Consider the following 20,949-nt stretch of genomic DNA (forward strand, 5'->3'; position numbering starts at 1 on the left):
CCCAAGTCCTCGTGCTGCAGCTCTCCAGGGCTGGTTGTGGCTACAAAAGCCCCCTTAGGCTTGCAGTGGCCAGCAGCTCTTCGTGCCGCCGCCCCTTCCCTTCTAGAGGTGCATTTGCAGCGATCCTTCCAGCAAAATTAAAGAATAAAAAAATAAAAATCCCTGTGCAGTGCCTCAAGTCCCAGCCCAATGGCTGGCACTGGCATCAGGCACTTCTGGCATTTCTGTTTGGGGTGTCTAGGCAGCATGTTTGCTTATAACCGATAGCATTGTAAGGTAGAATCAATCTGCTTTGGAGGTGCAACAGGCTATTTTGTTAATTGAGCTATACACATACCTTCAATTTGTACATAAATTATTGGCCATGATTGTCCACATTAAATACTTTTTTCTTTTACGCCTTCTTTTCAGTGATATCCTTAGAACAGAATGACGTCTTTGGATGCGTTTTCAATTGGTCTCTCCTGTTCTTTCTTCTTAGTATACCTTGCGCAGCTGTAGAAAACAATGATGACTATAGTAGCACAGCTAAAAAGAATGTGAAGCAGCAGGATCCAGTAGGAATAATCATAATTGTGTTTAGATCCAGTATGGTTCTGTTGAGTAGAAGCGCATTTGATGGCCAGCTCTACAGACAGGTTGTTGCCTTGCACGTTCACAGCAAAAAGTATCATGACTATGAGCGTGAAGAATCCTAGAAAATACAAATGTTAGGGGTGGAAACATAATATTATTTGTGTTATAAATATTTGTATTAAGTACCTATATGAATTGCTACTTGGAAAGATTCCACTTAAATTGGTTATAATGCCAGGACTAGAACAAATGAGAGTAATATTTTCTGTTGATAAAATCTGAGGGCATTTAAAGAAATTTTGTACAATCTAGAAGGGTGGATGCTTTGACACTGGAAACTATCTTCTGCTAAAATGAATGGATTCTTATTGACTATCTTTAGATAAGGCTGTGTAAAGTTCTTTTTTTTTTTTTCCATTGCATTTGGTGCTGATGCATATAATATATTCACCCCTCGGGTGATTTGCAGGTTGGCTATTTGATATGAATGCAAATTCATGGAATATGTGGTATAACAACTGGATAAGACTGAGCAACCTGGTCTGAGTTCATTGCTAGCACAGCTCTGAGCAAGAGCTTAGACTTGGAGACTTGGTTCTTTCCTACCCAGCTACTGTGATGAGCCAAAATGAGATGTCTTGGATCTGTATCCATTTCCTACAGTTGTCTTAATATAGATGATGCTTGGTTACTTTGATATATTTAGCCCAGTAATGTTTTTTACTTATTTGCTTTCATAGTGCTAGCAGAGGTACAACCTCTGTACACTGGAGAAAATATTTCTGCTCCTTCCCTCTGGATGCACCACCCTACCCGTGCTCCTGCTGACAGAGGACACTGGGATGTCAGGCCATCTGGTGCAGAGATTAAGATCCTTCTAGGTACATATCAAATGATGCATGATTTTTCAAAAAAAAAATAAAAAATAAATATGCCCACAGTAAGATATACTTCCAGGTCATTGCACTTGGAGGGCTGTACAAAGTAACCACAATCCTTGGTCAACTTTCTCACTAATATTTCGTTTGGCAAGCTCTTTCATTTCAGGTCAATTCTTGCAGATCCATGCTACATAATGGTAGCTGGGCTTTCCTCTGCAATGAGACGCCAATCTGCTTGTCCCAAAAGTTGAGTAATGGTGTAATTTGGGTTTTTGCTCTTTTTTTTTTTTTAACTGTTTCAAGACATCCTCAGCTGTTCTAGCATCTATATTTATAGGCTTGCTGCATTAGTCACAGCTGGGGTAGGGTGGCTTTCACACCTGTACTTGCTACAATTGGGGCTGTTCTAATCCCTGAATATGTTTCCCTTTTCCCTGAGGTCAGACTCTGGCCAAGGCAGAGCACTGAGGGCTTTGGGGACCAGCACACAGCGCGTGGCCCTACTGCCGAGCTGTCTGCAAGCGAGGTGGGCACACGGACCTGGAGCGTGCCTGAGGGACCTGTGCTGAAGGACCCCATAATCAGATGTCTTAAAAGGAATTTCTCTCAGTGCTAGTCTAGTATTAGAGGAAAGCATAATCCTCTCGAGACGAATCGAGTGTGAGAGCTGCAGTCATTACTGTAGCAAGATGAAGAGTGTAGCAAGGTGCATTAGGAGAAGCCAGATGCAAGCCTGCCGGTTGAATGAGAGCCTGCACCTCCAGGGAGCTGTTTGGCAGAGTTCACGGCTCTGACAGCTCAGCACCTCTACCATTTTTTCTGCTTAGGGAATGTTAAAACTTATTTTGATCTCTGCAAGTGTTTTTACAGAGGGAAATAAATTTTGCCGTGACTCAGCCCTTCTAACCACCTCCTTTTTGATGTTAATGCTGGTTTAGATGTGTTTGATTCAACACATTTTTCAGAAGTGAAGCTATTATCCATCCCCCAGATTAGACCTTAGAGGCCTAATTTGGAATGCAGGTAACCCAGGAACAGTTATGCTATAAATACCATAAAACAGGGGTACAGAGTCTTTAAGAGATTACAAATTGTGCTGTAGTCACATACGTGGACACAATTCTGTTCTGGTTTAACATTGTATTTGTCAGCTTACTCTGTTCTTGATATGCATCATGTTTGCCATGATGTGACACCCCAACAGGTGCAGTAGCATCACTTTGTGCATTTTGCTGCAATATATATCTCTTAATAAAATATATATTTCTTAACCTTGGCATCAATGAGGATATAGTATTAATCTGCAGAGCATGCAGAAAGTGTTCAGTACAGGACACGTTACTCACCGCCAATGGCGTTCCAGGTGTAGACTCCAATGGGTCCCAGGAATGTCTGGTAGGGATTGCTCACAGCGTTAGTGAACGTAAACCCTGAGCTCAGAAGGGAGCTCAGTAAGCTGAGGACCAGAAGCACAATGATCGTGACGTTGATGCCTTTTCTGGTGCTGTTCAGCAGCTCTGCAACTGAAAGAGAGTGGCTCAGTAGTGGGTGCCCAGCCTCACCCAGGGGAGGACAGATTCAGTGCCTGGGGTGTTTAAATGTGCCCAGCAAGCTAAGGGTTTACTGCTACACAGCTAGATGTAATTAAAAGCTAATAAGCAGAGAAGTGGCTGAGCTGCAGAGACCCAGCTGTAACAGGAGCAGTAGGTTTGGCACAGTACATGGACCCAAATCTGCAGTGGGATGAAGGTATCTTCATCTGAAATAAGTGCGTGTCTGCTAATCCTGCTGGCACACAAACTTCATGGGCAGTGGGCTGGGTAGCAAACTTCTCTTCCCTAACATTTCTGAGGATATTTCATCTTGACAAAGCTCGACAGAAATTTTACGGTAAGCCTGATGAGGAAACTAGCTGTTCCTGCCCATCACCCCTGAGGTGTCTGGTGACTTCTACAAATGCCTGATTTAAAACTTGGCTCTAACTGTAGATTATTTCCTTTTAATGCAGCAGCAGTCCCTTCAAGTGGAATAAATCTGACAAACAGAACAGCTTCTACAAGTCCAGTAAAGCTGTTAGCTTGGCAGGGTCAGATGTGTTTGTAGGACAAATGTGTCTGAGCGTGGCCGGATGAGGTATGGCTGGCCACTGAGCTGCTCTTCATACCCCGGCTGGATCTGTCTCTTGCCTTGTCCCACAGAAAAGAAATGGGTGGGGAGAATTCCTCCTTTATTTATTTATTTAAAAAGGAGCATCTCCTGCTTTTTGTTATCCGTGGAGGACGGGTGCATCCTGGGCTCTGCTTCCCCACCAGGGTGATGTGAAGCTGCTGCACCCCTCAGCATCGAGCATCCTGGCTCCTCTGCCTCGTGCTGCAGCTTGCTGCACTTTCTGTGTGCAGGCTGTTCCAGGGCAGTTTCTGTATTTGTATGCATGGCTGGCCGTAGGCACGCAGCACGTACAGTCCCTCCCTCCAGGACTGTCACCAGTTTTGTTGTTTTTTGCCTAAATCCTCCTAGTTGTTTGATATGCTGCTGATAATAATGGACACAAATATGGGTGCAATATACTCAAAGTGTAATTGCAGTATAGTTGCATTGAAATATATTATTTTCCTTTCAATTTAAAGATTGAAAAGGCATCCATAACATGCCTGTGGCTGTCTTAACCTATAACAAGTTTGACATCAGTGTTTTCATGCTCTGTTCAAAAGGCATTGTGATAGGCAGCCATCTACAGGAAAACTTCCCTTCTATGCTGCTTTTAATACAAAGCCTTTACTGCAGTATTCATCTAGCATATAAATTGCAGAAATCATAGCAAAAACATAACAAGCTTACATAAAAAGAAAATAAATACCCAGAACAAAGCGAAGAGCTATTGGAAATAAATTAAAAGGAGAGCTGCTATCTCATTTACCGCTTTATTCTTGGAAGTTAATTTCTGTTTGAGCAAATGGCAGGTAAGGATGTGTTATGGAAATCAGATGCAAATTTAAGCAATTCTCCTAGAAGAATAGGAAAGAGGCATTCAGGGGACATCACTCAATTAAATGGAGGTGAGCACAACACCAGCTGCACCGCGTGCTTGTGCTGAAGCAGCCTCACTGCTGGGGTATTGCCTACCTCAAGGAATAGGTCTGGAGCTGAACCAGGCAGGTGTGGATAATTTCCCTCTGGCAGCCTCACTTAATTTTATCACTCAGAACATCTCCAGAGTTGACTGGCTACATCTATGGCACCCCTTCATGGACCTCATTCATCCCTGACAATGAGCTGCAACTTAAGGGATATAATTTTGCCAGATTCCACTTGTTGCAGGAATGCCAGCAACAGCTCAGGACTTTTAAAGGTTTTAAATAAAATGTTGTTTCCATGGTGGCAGAATTTTTTTTTTCTAAATAAAACAAACTAGAGGACTCTACAGTAGCTGATCTTCTTGAATCTGATCTATAATAACCCACAACTGGATAACCTCTGCATCAGTGTAAAATAGCCTAATTCCAAAATGAAAGCAGAGGTTTTTGCCTCCACCATCTCTCCTTATTTTTCTGTACATTTTCTTTTGTTTTTTTCATCTGTAACTCTTGTGTGGCCAGATTCAATTTCCCAAGTTTTTAGTGACTTGTTTGTGAATGGCTTAAAGGCTTCAAGCCAGCCTTAAGGCCTTTTTGAAGCAGTGTAGATTTAGCAGCTTTCGCTGATCTCTGATCACTTATCACACAGAATGAATTGCTCATTTAAACAACAAAAAAAAAAGTTCAAATTAACTTTTTACTTTTTATGAGGTTACCTGGAAACTGATGGGAACTTTGTTGAATACTCTGGTTCCACCAATTTTCAAGTTTTTATTTATTTTTTTCTTTTTTTGAATATAGAAAATGAATTGATTCCCCTCTGCTGTAGTGAATCTCTGAGACTTCCTTGGGTGTGGGTTGTTTCGCTGGTTGCTGATGCCCAGCTGACCCAACTTGCTGGGCTCCCCAGGCGTGCCGCTCCCTGCACCTTGCTCACTGTTTTTCTGTGTTTGACTTGGAAATGAGCACGGTTGTAAAAGACCTTGTGCAACCTATTACGTGAATAGGTTGTTCCTTTTGGAGACAAATGACTAAAGAGGCTAATGAAGGCTCTAGGAAATGACGTTACTTAATGTCTATGTTTGGCCAGATCATGCTGCTCGTCCCCAGGTCTGCCCTGGCCATGCCACTCAGGCACTGTATACTTGTGGAATCTGTACTCCTTTTTTTTTTTTTTTTTTTTTTTGTCTTTCATGTTTATGCTCAAAAACTTCTTTCCATTGTGTGGTTTTTGAAAACAACGTTGTTGTTTTTGTAAAGGCTGTTGATAATCTGCTTTCATATGGTCTTTTACTGGAGCCAACCAGGACTATTGCTAACAAGTAGTCAACTTATCTTCTTTGAATTACTCTTCAGTATTTATTTTGTGACTTCCATTCATTCTCCTTGATTTACACCCAAATATGAAAGTACCATCTGGAAAACACCCAGAGACCTCATCAGGGCATGCTTGCTGAATGCCAGATCATGCTGTGCTGTATAAGGGTGTTCATAACGCTGCCTGCTGCTGCTTGAGATGTCAGAGTGGAGAATTCATGACAATTCATTTCTCCATAGTACAGGCAATCCATTTACTAAAGGACATCCTACTGTCTTAGGACAACCTGGCTATTTCAGTTCATAAAATAGTATGTATGCATGCAGTTCTGTGAAGTATTTCTCCTGTTTCAAGAATGTTTGGAATCCTACTTCATACAAAATGTGGCAATTGTACCTAGCATAGAGCCGAAGAATTAATTTTAAATGAGTTTATTTTATCTTGAAGATATGCCTGACTGAACTGGGGAAGGATGGGGGCAAATCTTCATTTAGACTACGGATGAAGTATTTCTTTCAGCAGCTGTTGAAAACAGCCAGCAATTCCTGAAGCTCACTTGATTTGTTCATCTATAAATGGCTTATATGTGAGAATCATGATGACATTTCCAAAATGAAGAGCACAAAAAATGAAATCTGGAAAAAAAATCACCTCCAAAAACCAAATGAACATAGACCGTGCAAAGAATTGAATCGTTTACTGATGCTTGTTATAACAGTGATTAAAATCTACAGGGTGCTAGTGCCCAGACCCTGGGATTTGCTGGTGTTAGTTCCTGTGCAAGGAAAGACAAGACACGTGCCCCAAATTCCTGCCAGACTGCATCCTCGCCCTGCCATCAACTCTGCATGGGTGGACTCCTGTTTTCACATGGCACCCTATTAAAATCAGCAAGAGCCTGCCTGCATGGAGCAAAGTCTGGGGCTAGAGCCAACTGGCATGAGGAGATATAATCATCTATAAACTATTTTTATAAGTGTATATTTGATTTTCTAAAAATTACTCTGATTATTCCGATATGACTGTAAATACATTGGCTTGAATGACTTGTGATTTTACATTTGTTAGGCAGTGATCTCAATATTTTCTATACGCTTTACTAGGAACACTGCTATACTCAGTTTTTTCATTAAATTTGATCGCTACTATGACAATTGGCTTGCACGGTATAGCTCTGTCACTGTGGTAATTTGGGTGCCTGTTTTACAGATACAATTTCTGTACTAAATGCAATGGGAAAGAGCTGGGAGATGGGAACCTTCCATAGGCTTAGGTCTGATTTGTTCTACCTGGGTGGTTTATTTGCTCGTAGTGATAGACTACAGCCTACTGAAAAAGAAAAAAAAAATAAAAATCTTAAAGTACATCTCATATTTCAAAACTATCTGATATGCTCTTCCAAATTGTAGTTAGGTTTCTTTTGACTGCTTTTTTTTTCACTTTCAGAGGTGCGTATAGGCATTACAGCTTTGAACCCAAAGTGCAGCAAAGATACAGAAAATGGATGCAAATCCTTGAACCTTGCAGCAGTGTCCAGATTTATCTACCTTTGGGCTTTTGGAATATTTCTGTTAACATAGGCAGAGAGACTTGTGCATAAATGCATCTTGGCTGAACTTTGTGAAATCAGAATCGAGTCTGCGGTTTGTATTTGGTATGCATCACTGCTTGTTTCTCTTCTGCTTTTTCTCATGTTTTGTTCCACATACTAGGATTTTTATGCTTCTGTCATTACTTTCTCAAAAGTCACACTAGGTAAGCCCCCTTCTACTTTTCCTACTTTTCCCCTTATTTTTTACCTTTGTTTTATTCCTACGTAGCATCTCTCCTCCCTAGTCCCTCAGTTGTTCTGTTCTCTTTGTATCTATTTAATCATTTAACCATTTTAATTTTTCTCCTTCTGGTATGAATTTTACCACTGGGGGTAAATACTAAGAACCGTAGATGCACAAAAAAGCCGTGTTACATATTAACAAAAGATAACATTTAATTTGAATCTGTGGTTGTTTTTTGTTTGTTTATTGTTTTTGTCTTGTTTTGCTGAAGTGCTATTCTAATAGCCTGGATTCAAAATCTTATCCTGGATATTTTTGGAAAGTCGTGATGAGGAGGCGTCACCTGAAAACTATGCCTTGGGTGGGGGAAGAAAGGCCTTATAAAAGATGAGCTATGTTGTATTACATGCTTCATAGACTATTATTAAAAAAAAAAAAAAAAAAAAAAAGAGCAAGCAAAAATGTTGAAAATATTAAATGCTTCAGTTTAATAATATCACTTAAAACTGGAATGGGATGGTCTTGAAAGAAGAAATAAAAGGAATACTTTCCTTAAGTTTAGGTCAAACACAAGTATAAACACCATATCTGTCTAAATTAGCTTTACACTTTTGGTTCTTCTCCCTTAAGCAGTTCCTCTCAGAACCTTCTATTAAAATGATGCTAATTTGATCGTAGGTGGCAAAATGTTTTAAATCAAACAATTAATTTAACATAATGAAATTTAAAGGCAACCAAATGAGGTTTGTAATCCTTTAATGAAATGCTAATAGAGTGTTGCTTTCCTATTTTTCACTTAGAGCTTCTGAAAATTAAAATCTATTTCACACAGAGTTCCTACCCTGTATTTTTAACTTCAGAGGCGTAGGTTAAGGTCACAGATAATCAGAAGGTGCTATCGGCAAGAGTGTTTCAGCATTTATCTACTATTTTGGGGTCTGATTTTACACCACTTAAATCCCTGAGCTGGTCTGTAGATATTCCTGCGTTCCCTCAGTGTCTTACAACCCCAAACGGGTGCAAGAAGGTCGGGCTGCTCCTATGGGTGCCCCCGTGCATCCTGCCCATTGCCCTCCATCGCCAGGCATTGCACCACTTACCTTGGAAATTAGTGTCTGAAACCTGAACTCCACCATGGATGGTCGAGGCACAGGTGCCGCTGAAAAGTCCGTAGGTGACGGTTACCGAAGTGCTGCTGTTTGATTGGGAAAAGTAGACTGTGCTGCTGATCCACCTCTGGGTTCCGAGAACGACACAAATGATCACGAAAGATAAAACGCTGGTTAAAAAAGCAGCTCCAAACATGAGTTTCTTTTCTCTGGTCGGCATTTTGGCAGACAGAAATTTTCCACGGGTTCAGGGGATTTTCTTCCTTTCAGCCCTGCTTGGCGTGAGGTGGTTTTCTCCTTTCACTCTCTGGAATCTGCTCTGCGTGCTAGCTGAACGCTATCCTGGTAAACTTTAAGCAAACGGCAGCAGTAATAAAAATGTAAAATAATTGAACTTTGGTCTGGAGGAAAGGCGTTGCCATGGCTGCAATCAAACTCCCCTGACAAAGGCCGGGAGGGATCTGCCACCAGGGCTACCATCAGCAGGTGACGTACTGGGTTTACTGGTGCGGCTTTGCCCCATGAAAGGCACTGAGGGCAGTCAAGCTGCTCAAATCCCCGATCTCCAGAGCTCTGCTGGAGTCCAGAGAGAGCAGGTCCATGTCTCCCAGTTCACCTGCTGTTTTCTAGAAGATTTTCATTCCCCAACAATATTTCCCTATTGTTCTTGCCTTTTCTCATGAAAGGCTCATACGTAGTTGAGAAGCAGTTTTTGCTAGCTCTATATCTAGACCACTTTGAAAGTGAGGGATAGATTCTGATTTGTTATGGTGAGGATTGATAAATATTCCTTCTCTGTCCAGGTCCCCTTCCTGCTTAACAGCTCTCTTTTGAGGCCTCTCAAATACTTGATGCTCTTTGCAAAAAGTCTGGGTTGCTCCAGGCTCCTTGGGGGTAAGGAGTTTCTCTGTAGTATCAACAAGTTATTTTCTAAGGAAAAGCTTTAATTCCTAATTAAATTCCATGTGTTTTCCCACAATAACTATTCCCTTTTCCTTGCTTTGGCTTTGTTTTGTTTTTGTTTGTTTGGACTCTGCTAAGTTCCAGTTAATTTCTCTAAGCATCAGTTGCTTTAAATGTGTAATGATCTTTGATTGCACTCTACCAATGGGGCTTTCAGCCTTCAGCTCTTGTTCAGCTCAGACATGAAATATGCATTATTTGCTAGTGAGCCTAAGTGCTCTACAGGGAGGAAACAAATACCTTAAATAGGGATTCATTTCAGTGTGGTAGTGGGTAGGTAAAGGAAGAAATACTGAGGGAAATCTGCCCTGGGCTACAGAGCAAGGAGGGTATTTCTGCCCAAATTGACTTAAAAGAGAGAGAAAAAAAAAAAAAAAAAAAAAAAAAAAAGATAAGACACCAATATCACAATTTCAACCAGAAAATACTTTGCTTATTAATAAGATTGAAGCTGAATTTCTAGAATTTTAAGTAAGCTGGCTATTCAGTTTCCTGTTTTGTTTGTTTGAAGTGTGAAACCTGATTTAGTATCTCTTGTCAGGATAAAGTAAAAATATTCTATTAGCTCTTATTTCTTTTAATTATAACATCATTATTACTTGCTGTCTTGAAGCCGTGCTTCTGAATCACCTTGATTTTCATAGAATCATAGAATCTAACCTTTGGAAAGCAGTCTCTTTCAACAGTGCTGCTAAACTAGCCTCTTGAGATGTATTCCTGAAGCTCGCCTGTTTTGTATGGTAAAGATTAGGAGAGATTAAAGTTTCATGAATTTGAAAAGGCAAAGAACTTCTCGGGAGGAGAAAATGGCTGTTTGGGAATCCAGTAATGCTGTAATTGTTTTAGTGTTAGGATTTTTTGTTTCAAAGCTTTAAAGCAGTAATCAGATTTGAAATCAGTGCATTTTATTTCTGAGATGTATAACTGGGCTTTCATATGATATGGCCTAGTGCGTATATACCTCACTATATGGGACTTAAATCATACTTCTGATGTCATCACTTTTCTGAATTTATTTTTATTTTCTTTATAAATCATGTATATACCTCATATATAGTCATATTTAGCATATGTACATAGACGACGTCACTCAGTATATGATTTACGCACTGAAGACTAAAGGGAAGCATTTCAGCCCTCCTAAGCAAATAAGAAACAAAAGACCCGTCTCTATTTTCCTTCCAGACCTCCGGTTAAATTTTAACCTCAGAAAAATGGGTAAACTTCACCAGACTGGTCACTGCTATGGGTTTGTTATCCCGGCCATTCTCCTTGCCATGTGGTTCCGTGCACAGGGAGGTGCTGCTGGTCCTCTCTCAGGAAACTTCTGTTAAAAAGGAGAAGTTCCTGTGCTGATTCATCTGTGCCACTTGCCCCTCTATGAAATACATTTAAAAGATACACATTTAACTAGAAATCTTTGTCGTGGTACTAAATTTGAGGGAAGACATTTGAAGCTGCTGCTCAGTGGTATTCCTTTGACAGACTCAACCAAATGCAAGTGAGCTGAGTATTTGTGCCTTTAAAAATGCTAAATAACAGAGACTAAGAGCTGCAGGAGATGATCTGTACTTTCTCTCCACGTAATGTTAATCTTTACTTTTCAGTGGCTATGCTCAAATTTTTGTGGCTCAAATTGTTGAAAATCTCCTGAGGCCAGGGGAATCGGCCCTGCAAATAAGCCCATAATTTTCCTTTTCCTTTCTTGTTACCTTGTAGTTAATCTATCCTTTTATGATGGTACAATCGCTTGTAACTTTTCTCCTCACAGCTACCTAAAAAACAGTGTATAACATGCATTCTGCACATTGCTTATGCATTTCACAACCCCTCCAGAGTGAAACCATCACTAGCCAACGTGGTGCTGCCTGCTCCTGTTAAATCTGAAGGATTACATTAATGGGTCCAGGGGCTCACCAGAGCAGTGGCCGAGTCCTTGCAGCAGGCTAGCTCCGTGCAAGGAGCTTTCTCCTCCAGTGGCAGCATTTTTGTGCCTTACTCCAGATCAGGCACTCACATGGAAATTGTAGTTTGACATGACACGCCTCATCACTTCAGAGAAAAGAGAAGAGATTGGTTTCCTCCAGCTGGGATAAAATGTTTCCCCACCAGCAGCTTACCAGCTCTGCTGCAGCCAGTGAGGACGCCGTCCTGCACAGCAGTCGAACAGAGAAGTCAGGGCAATTCACTGTCACAGGCAGCAGAGAGATTTGGGATAAAATTGCACAGAGCCCTGCATCTTTAAAGGTAGAATATGTATTTATCTTACAATTATGTACAAGTTAGCTTGCTTCAGGCATCCAGATCTGCTATAAAACATATAAACTGAAAGCTTTTACTTGCAAACTGAGTGTTCAAGCCTGCTGCTGGTCCAGACAGGGAATACCCCGTGCCCCTGCTAACCAAGGCTACATGAATGGCCTCTGGCCAGGCTACACAGCCTCCTTTAGCTAACCCAAAGACATTTTCCTGTGGTGGCTTATGACATTTCATAGGTTATTTCGTTTCCTATGTTGCAAACGCTTTCTCTGGGCAGAGGACCCCCCGGCTGCAGCAGCCCCAGCAGAGCTGCTCGCAGGTCAGTGCGCTCATCCGTGCCCAGCACAGCTGGGGAAAAGTCACGGAGAAGCCACTGCAGGTCAGTTTCTGTTCTATTGCAACCTCAGCATTTAGTGACTGTTGCTGGCAGTTTATAAAATTCCATATTTAGTTAAAACCTTTTGTTTAGAAAAATGTTATAAGGCAAGTGAATCTAGCGTTGTGGCTGGCTGGCAGGTGCGTTGGTATTTGCGGTTTTCCCCGGACTCCACCTTTGAGGTGCCCTCTGGCAGATCACACAAAGCTTTCATGTTCTTTTTAGTTTCCTTTTTTCCACATCTAATTGCAGAGGAGCACAGCAGCTACGATGGCAAGTCCTTGGGCTGCTCTTGGCTCCAAAAGGGGGTCGATAATGCTCCACGTGTGCACAGCATCGCAGGATCAGGCCAGGCATTATTAATTGTCTCTGCCTCTTCTAAGCTGGATAAAAGGTAATTGAAACAACTTGCTATAAATGTAATAGAGAATACTAAGAAAGAGATTGATATTTTTTTTTTTTTTTTTTTTTTTTTTTTTTCCTGGTAGCTTTGCAGCCAGCTTTCTGAGAGGTGGTGGAAATAGGAATCTGCTTATGCCTCTTGGACTGGGTGAGGGAAATCGGATAAGGCTTCGTGAACTTTATTGTAGCTGGAGATGAAAATTTGAAGCTCAACTGAACTGCAAAATTATAGCAACAACTGTTTGGGAAACTTGGATGTGATACTTTTTCTGTGTGTCTGTTCCCAGTGCCGCTGTGCAGTGGATTTGTACTGTTACATCCTCCGACTTCTTTCTTCTATTGCTCTGATCCTTTTTACAGCACTGTTGAAAGAAAAACAAACACGTTTCAAATGCCGCTTGGAATTCTTCCCAGAAAATGACTAAATCTTCTCAACTGAGAACTCCATCACTAGATAGTTATTGATTCCTGAGCTCTGACGTTGAAGGGTATTGGTAAGCCCTGGAGTGACAGCTGGAATATTACGCTGCCTCCGGCCCCTCCAGAGCCGCATCCTTTCATGTGAGCAGCTATCGGAAGCAGCGACTGTTGGTTTCTGTGTTGATAGAAATAAAAAAAAAAGGCAGAAGATCCCACAGCCACCACATTGGTATCAGTGGAAATGCGATGAGCAAAATCCATTTTTAAAATGATCGCCTCCTGTACGAGCATCCTTCAGTTTCACCATCTGAGCGAGCTGGCTGGTGTTTGTTCTGGTATCCTCAGGCACAATCTGTGCTACTCCCAAACAGCATTATAATGCAACTGTGTTTTGTGCTCAGGCATCCGAGGAGCTCATGGCTGAATGTGCTTCATCCTAGGAGAGAAGAAGTCATGTTCAGCTTTGTCTTTTGAGCTCCTTGCCCAACTGGGACTTGTGTGTGTGGTTGCTTGGGCATGTGGCTGTACCAGCTTCTTAAAGTTCTTAGCTGTTTGGAAAGGATAGTGTAGTCTACTCTGGTAAAGCAAGAAGTTAAAAATAATAATAATAAAAATCAACCTTTGAAAACAGAGGTGTTTCCCATTTATTTTTCTTTATACCCAAATGTCAGTGACTTCAGCTACCAAAACAGCTGAGTGCCATTAAAGCACTGAAGATATCCAAGGGTATCGTTTCCATGGCCCAAAGATGACTGGACTTTAAAATAAATAAATAAAACATAAAAATCTTAGACATCAAAAAGCTGCTGTTATTCATGACTGAATGCTACAAGTTGAGTGGCCCAGTATAGTTTATTGAAGGTGGGGAAAACAAAACACCTTCTGGTCTTGCATGAAACAGAAAATACCACTGTTACATTTTTTTTTTTTTCAATTTAATAAAATGTGGCTTTGATCTGCTTCAAGGTTTGTAATGTTTAGAACAAATCCTGGAGGTGGAAACAGAGAGAAGAGCTGGCAGAGCAGGCTTTAATTTATTGCAAATTCTGTGACAATTATAAAGATATGTAGCCCTGAATACTTAAATATATTCCCAGATACTTATACTTTCAGACTCCAAATGTAAAAATCTTAGCCAAATACATCTTTGAAGTCATTAAATTAGCTACTGCTGCGATGTTATGTATTCATGCGCTTTTTCTCAATTATATGTGCTTTAGAGAATTTATCCTGTATTTTTCATCTGAGATATATTTGCAGTTACAAAACTGATGCCTGTATCTGTTATTTGCTGTGCTCCCTGATTTTATAATTTCTTCAGCACGTTCACAATTTGTGTTCCAGCATGTTGGGAAGGAGACTGATGTACTGTGCTGCTACCCAGTGTGTAATGGGCACTTACCAGTAAATGTGAAAGCCTTGCAAATATCTTGAGAGCTTTTCTCTAAGTGAAGGAAAGGGAAGGATTAGATTCTCTGTCACATACTTTAATAAGAGTATAGATGCTCCTCCTTGAAATCCTTTCTCTGATGCTGTGATCATTCATTACAGTCTTTTGTTTTTACAGGCATTGTCCAGACAGCAGGAAACAATTTTGTCTTTCTTCCTGCTATGAGGCTCAGTACCATGCTGGAATACTTGAAATAAATTGTTGGCATTAAAATGTTGTTATGTATTTCTTATCCTGCGTTTCTTTAGCTCAAAGCCAAGAGGACACCGGAGAGCAGCAAAGGGCCTGTGAGTGCTCACGGGGACGTTTTCAGCCCTGCCACAAGGACAGGGTTGGCACAGGGGAAGGAGAGGTGCGGGTGTCAGGTCCTGCAGGAGGTCTGGCGGCTCCTCGGGCAGGCTGGGAGGGAGGACAGGATGGTTGCCAAAGAGATGACATTGCTGGGAGCGTGTCTGATCCGTGATGGAAAGAGAGGACAAGACAGATGACCAGTGGGCCGTGAGCTGGACAAAGAAAGGCCGCTGCTGGAGCTCTGTCAGGATACACATGCAAACAGCTATGGGTCGTTACCTTATTTTTGCTTCAGCTTTTCAGTTTTCTAATTTCTTGATTTTTTATTTTTCCTTTTTTATGATAAAGCAAGCATGCTCTGTCAACATAGCCAAATTCTGCCATAACAGCCTCGCTTTTCATGCTCTGCCCTTTTTACAACAGCATAAACTCTCTTCTGACCCTGTCTGGAGAGCACTGACAACAGGTTTAAAGGGGCTTCTTTCTTCAGATTGCCAGATCCTGGACTTTTTGCAGTCTCATCCTAGTTTTCTGGATAAAGCACTGCATCAGAGAACATATGTTTTTTTTTGCTTTTTTCACGCTAGCCAGCAACTGAAGCCTGAGGCTTACTGGCTTCTATCTGCCTGCAGCTTGTTAGTGTACCCTGAAGACATCAGCCCCTTAAAAAGGGGTTGGAAGTGTCCTGGGTACAGGAGGTGCTAGAGCAAGAGTGACTGTGTGAGCCCCTGAGCGCTGTGCCCGTGGCCTCCTGCTCCCTCAGCCCTCGGGGACATCGTGTGCGAGCTGTGCCCCATGCCGCAATGACACGGGGCTTGTATGCAGTGTACAGGCCACCCAAGCTTCTTTCACAGCTTTTTTTCATGTTTGTACTATTTCTTTAGATATTCCCATTGCCTACAGCAAATCTCTTTTCCCCAAGTAATGTATTAATAACTATCATGTGCATTGTCTTTGTTTCTTTTTTGTACAACTTCGGCTTCATATTAATTTTTGAACCACAATAAAATAGGACTTTTAATCTTTGCACTAATACAGAGTGGTAATTTTATCCAATATTTATAGTAATCCCATTTATTTTTTTGCTTGGATGTAAGCAGCCATTCAAATTTGTATACAATTTCTTGTAAATAGTTACTAGCAAGAAAATTGCTGACTTGAAGTCACTCGATCTACAAACATATTCATTGAAATCAAACACCTTCCTGGTATTGTGCCCACTTGTGCCTCCATTTCTGTTGAAAAAATTTAGTATTATAGTAAATTACTGCCCCCCAGTCAACGTGATGCCAAAGGGATGTTGTTATGATACAATTAAGTTTTCTGCAGAAGACAGAAATATTCACAGGTGTCACAATATTTTGGTCTGACGGCCTTTTGCCACAGTCCCTGGTTGTCTGCCATCCTTTGGTGCTCTTCAAGTCAACACGGTGCACACGGACATGGGTTTTTGAGAGTCACATGTGGGCAAGTCACAGAATCATAAAGGCTGGAAGAGACCTCCTGGAGGAGAGGTTTCTTCCACAGGAAGATTTCCTCAGTTTCGGGATGAGGTATCCTAGGGACTGGAGACAAAAGAAGGCAAGACGTGAATTTAGGCTCCTTGATTCTCTCCTTTCTTTCATCAATCCCCTCCTCCCTGCCCTACTTTTCAGCCTGATGTTTCTATTCCGGGTTTCACCGCCTTGACTCCTGCAGCCCAGGCTGTGCAGGGGTTTTCTGGAGGGGCAAATGGGTACGAAGGGCCCCAAAAAGGTGCTCCCACCCCACTGGTGGCCACCCCATGCCCCGTTAGTGACAGGGAGAGGCTGGCGGTGGGGACCTGCGTCTGCAGCCCGGAGGATGCTCAGGTCCCCTTGAGCCATAACCCAGCAGAGCCCTGGGGAAAGGAGGTCTGGGGCCAAACCGCGGTTGGAGGCGAGCACCCAGCCCTGCTCACAGCCCCTGCAGGGAGGAGGGCGATGCTCAGAGATGCTCGGAGATGCTCGGGCAGCAGGGCCGACCCGCTCGGCGCCGGCATCCCTCGGCAGGCAGGGGGGTGACCCCACGAAGCCCCCTTTGGGGGTTGCGGGATGGGGGCTGGATGGGGGCTCCCCCGGTCCCCCAGGAACCAGCCGGGGCTGGGGCGAGGCTCGGAGCCCCCCCGGGCGACCGATGCGGGCCGTGGCCGCCAGGCGGCTCCGCGGCCGCTCGGTGCCGAGGGGAGGAGGAGGAGGAGGAGGAGGAGGTGGAGGAGGAGGAGGAGGAGGAGGAAAAAAATTTCCTGCCTGGCTGCCGCCGCCTCGGGCCGGAGAGCGCCAGGGCGGCCCAACCGAGCCGCCGCCGCGGCGGCGGGGGGCGAGAGAGAGCCCGAGGGTGAGCGGGGCCGGGGGGGGCGAGGGGCTGGGGGGGGGGAAATCAGGGACCGGGGAGCAAGGAGCAGGGACCGGGGAGCCGGGAGGATGGAGCCCGGAGCCCCCCCCGGCTGTGGGGCAGCGCGCTGGGGGTCCCCATCCCCGTTGCGCCCTCCCCACGCGTGTCCGCGGGGGGCTCGGGGCCGGGCCGGGGGGGTCGGGGCTGGGTGCTGGGGATGTGCGGGCCCCCCCCCCCCCTGCACGGGGTCCGTGCTCTCCGCCCGAGAAGTTTGTGGGTGCAGCCCGCGGGGAGGGCTCGCACGGGGCTGGGATGGCAATGATCCTGGACCGCTGCCCCAAGTGGGGGGGTTTTGCGGCTTCTCCTCCCCTGCTCGTGGTTTTTCTCCTGCTCGTGGTTTTGCTTCACACGCGGGGAAAACGCAGCTGAGCCTCCAAGGGAGCAAGGCAAGGGCAACTCTCAGCTGGCTCCCCTAAGGAGCCGGTGTCGAGCTTGTGCCCTGCGGGTGGTGGAAAGGGTCGGTGGGTGCCTGCTGTGAACCCGACCGGCGGTGTGTGATGGGAAGGGGGGAGCCCTGAGTGCCATTTTCCTGAGGTCCCTCTCCTTTTGCTTATTTCGGAGGAGTTGGGTGCTGTGCGTGATGCTGCGGGGCTGCTGAACCGCTGCCTGCCTCTGATCTGCGCGGTGTCGGGGCTGGCAGCTTGGGAGGAATGACATTGCTCACCCCGCTTCCTTCCCCGAGGTGTTACAAGCTCCGTGAGAAAACTTGGGAAGGAGACAGAGAGGGACTGAGAAATGAGGAATATTACAAATTGGGAAATACCATACCTTGGGAAATCCTGCTGTTTGCACGGCGATATTCTGTGCGTTAGGGGACTGTACAAATGAACACAGGGATTAACTTTTGGTGGCAATTCATGGCATTCAGCTGGAAACTGGCGATGTCATTTTGCAGGGACCTTTCTGTGGGTACATGAGAGCTCTCCTGACCTGGGGGCATGTTAGTTTCCCAGTTTGTTCCTGGTCCTGGCCCTGATGCTGCCAGGGTGATGATTTGGAGCCAGGGCTGGCTCCTGTGCCCTACTGGGCAGGTGGGGAGTGGACGAGCACAGGTAGCTCTGTGCGTGGGTGAGCAGAGGGGAGCTGAGCTCAAGGCACTTGATTGCTCAAGTGACCAAATAAATTATTGTAGAAATGTGGGAGAAGGCAGAGAAAATGATGGGAGAAACAAAAGGACATGGGCGTAGTCTGCGATTCCTTTAATTTGCTTTGTCTTTGCTTACAAATTAAAGAGTTGTGCAGGCGCTGTGCTCTGTCGCACCAGCCGTCCTCTCTGGCTGTGTTTAAGTAACATATGCTGTGTTCCTAAACGTATTTAATGTATTTTTCCAGGTAAAAAACAAACACTGAAAGCTTCCTATGCCCCAGACACCTTTAATAAAACCATATACCTCAGTCAGTGTGACTGTGATGTGTGGACTGCAGTAATTTATCCCGAGCCTGTGAAGTGCAGGTGTGATGCTGACAATTTTAGCACATTTGGGTCCTTGTTTGCTTTTGTATCTTGTTTCTTTTCCTCCTTTTCACTTCATACATTTATGCTTATCTGTGTGCTTTCTGTCTGTCTAGAGTTCCCATCTTGAACCCCAGCTTTCCTTGGCTCTCTTTTTCTGCCCCTGCCCCTTGTTGCCTTCCTGGGTCTTGTTTTAGGCAGTCCACTGATGGTGTCAGAAATGCACTGGGTGGCCCGAAATGGCCCGATATGGCTGTGAGCTGGGCGGCCCTGGTCTGGGTACTTGGCATAACACCTTCCTCCTGTGCTGTCACGTGCGGGTGTCCAGCAGGATCCCTGAGCAGATGACTTGTACTACAGCAAGGAATAAAAACAAGCTGAGGCAAGTGCTGTAAGGTGTGCAGGATGCCAAATGTTGTGTATAAATGAAAAGCAACCTTCAGCGTTTGCCATACCGGGCTGCGGTTCTGCAGGAGCTGTTCAGCTGCGCAGAGTCTGAGGATTACGTTTGTATCTCCTCTGAGTGTGTCATTTTGTAAATACAATGCTGTATTTCAAGCCGTTTCCAAAATAATCTTCAGCATGGATTTGTGGTAGGGCTTAACACCAGCGAGAGCCCGTGTCTGGAAGTTGTAGCAGCGCACTTACCTTCATTTGTGGCTCGGTGGAAAAGCCATGTTGTTATGTAGCAGCACCAAGCTGGATGGCTCTGTCTGAAGTACCATGAAAACTTCTCAGTGCAAGCAGTTTCCAAAAGGCCACGTTTTGCCAGAAGGTGCTGATCCACCCACATCAGGAGGTCATCAGGGAGGGGACAGATCGGGCTGTGTTGCTGCCTGGGGAGCGGGGGAACCCGGCAGCCCCAGCAGGGCACCAAGCCCTCAGAGGGTGATGCTGATGAGCAAGGAGGGGAGACTGCTCAGCGTGCTGGTACATGTGTGAGTTTATTGAAAAGCAGCTCCTGGAAAGGACTCTTGGGAGCTCCGTCAGGGTTATCAAGAGCGACGTGTTCGAGGCAGACGGGGAGATGCGTGAGGAACTGCTGCCTGCTTAAAATGGAAGGCCGGCTGTCCAGCGGTGTGTCTGATTTCTGAGGTAAACATGTGGTTTAGCCAGATCCTGGGCTGTCAGGCTGCCTTTTAGGGAAATACTCGTTTGCAAACAGCTGCATGAACAGTGCAGCGAGAACAGCCCCGAGAGCAGGGGGCGCGGGCTGGGGGCTCGCCCCCTGTTCACGCCCCACACACACAGCTCGGAGGCGGCTCCCAGGCCGTGGGGCTTTTTGGTGCTGGTTTCGATACGATATAAGGAAAACAGAGGCTCCCGTAACCTAAAATACACTGTGGTTTCCCTCAATCAAGAGCGCCGTACATTGAACGGATGCGTTATTGAGGAGTTGTGAATCGCGCCTTCGCTGCGGAGCTGAGTGCGTGGTCGCCTGCGTGCACTGCTCGTCTTGTGGGGTGCGAGCAGTCTGGGAGAGGGATTCAGACACTGCCGGAGCTGATGTGATGCAGCAGAATTCAGGCTGAATGAAAAGTGGCTGGAGCCACCGGGCTGCTACATGCAGGCTTTCTGCAGCTCTCCTCGTGGAAATCTTCTATTTTTCCTCATTGCCTGTGCCCTTCTGCGCAACGTATTATCCAGGTGTAGTCTGTCCTGGCTAATAATAAGTATTCTATAGTCCCAAATTCTATAAGTATAAGGGTTGTATTAAAAAAAAAATAATGTTCCTATTTATTCCAAACTTTTTGCTGACATGTAGATGTCTTAAACAAGACAGTCTGGGAGAATTGTGTGATTCAGAGCTGCAGTGAGATGCTGGTAAGGCAGAGATTAGGAGAAACCCTGCACCAGCAATTTATTGAAGTATTTGTACAGGATTTATTTTTTTCTGAGTAACTCACAGTATGGAACCTATTTTTAAGGTATGTCTTATAGTGTTGTGTTTTTAATTCAGTCGGCTTTCGGCAGGTGTAATGATTCCATCAGTTAATCCTCTCACCTGCCAAAACGTACCGGGTTGTCTGCAGAGGGTGCCTGTGGGAGAGGGCAGAATGGACGGGAGATTTCCTTGCTGATAAGCAAGGCTGATACCTCGCACTGGATTTTGAATTGCAGCGTGCTCAGATTTCTCTTTCACAGCGAGCCAGCCAGCGGATTACCTGCAGTGGGACAGCTCCCTGAACA

At 44.5% G+C, this 20,949-nt stretch overlaps 1 protein-coding gene across 1 annotated transcript; it reads right to left on the reverse strand.

Moving 5' to 3' along the window:
* Positions 1-419: 419 nt before the first annotated feature.
* CLRN3 (clarin 3) lies at positions 420-8,953 on the reverse strand (the record flags this gene model as incomplete). The annotated part of the gene is made up of 3 exons (XM_084290577.1): positions 420-694; positions 2,804-2,974; positions 8,725-8,953. The coding sequence occupies 3 exons, from the start codon at positions 8,951-8,953 to the stop codon at positions 420-422; spliced, it is 675 nt and encodes a 224-aa protein (XP_084146703.1).
* Between the last annotated feature and the right edge of the window lie 11,996 nt (positions 8,954-20,949).

Source organism: Netta rufina (genome assembly GCF_964035555.1).
Source record: "Netta rufina genome assembly, chromosome: 7".
Taxonomy (NCBI): Eukaryota; Metazoa; Chordata; class Aves; order Anseriformes; family Anatidae; genus Netta; species Netta rufina.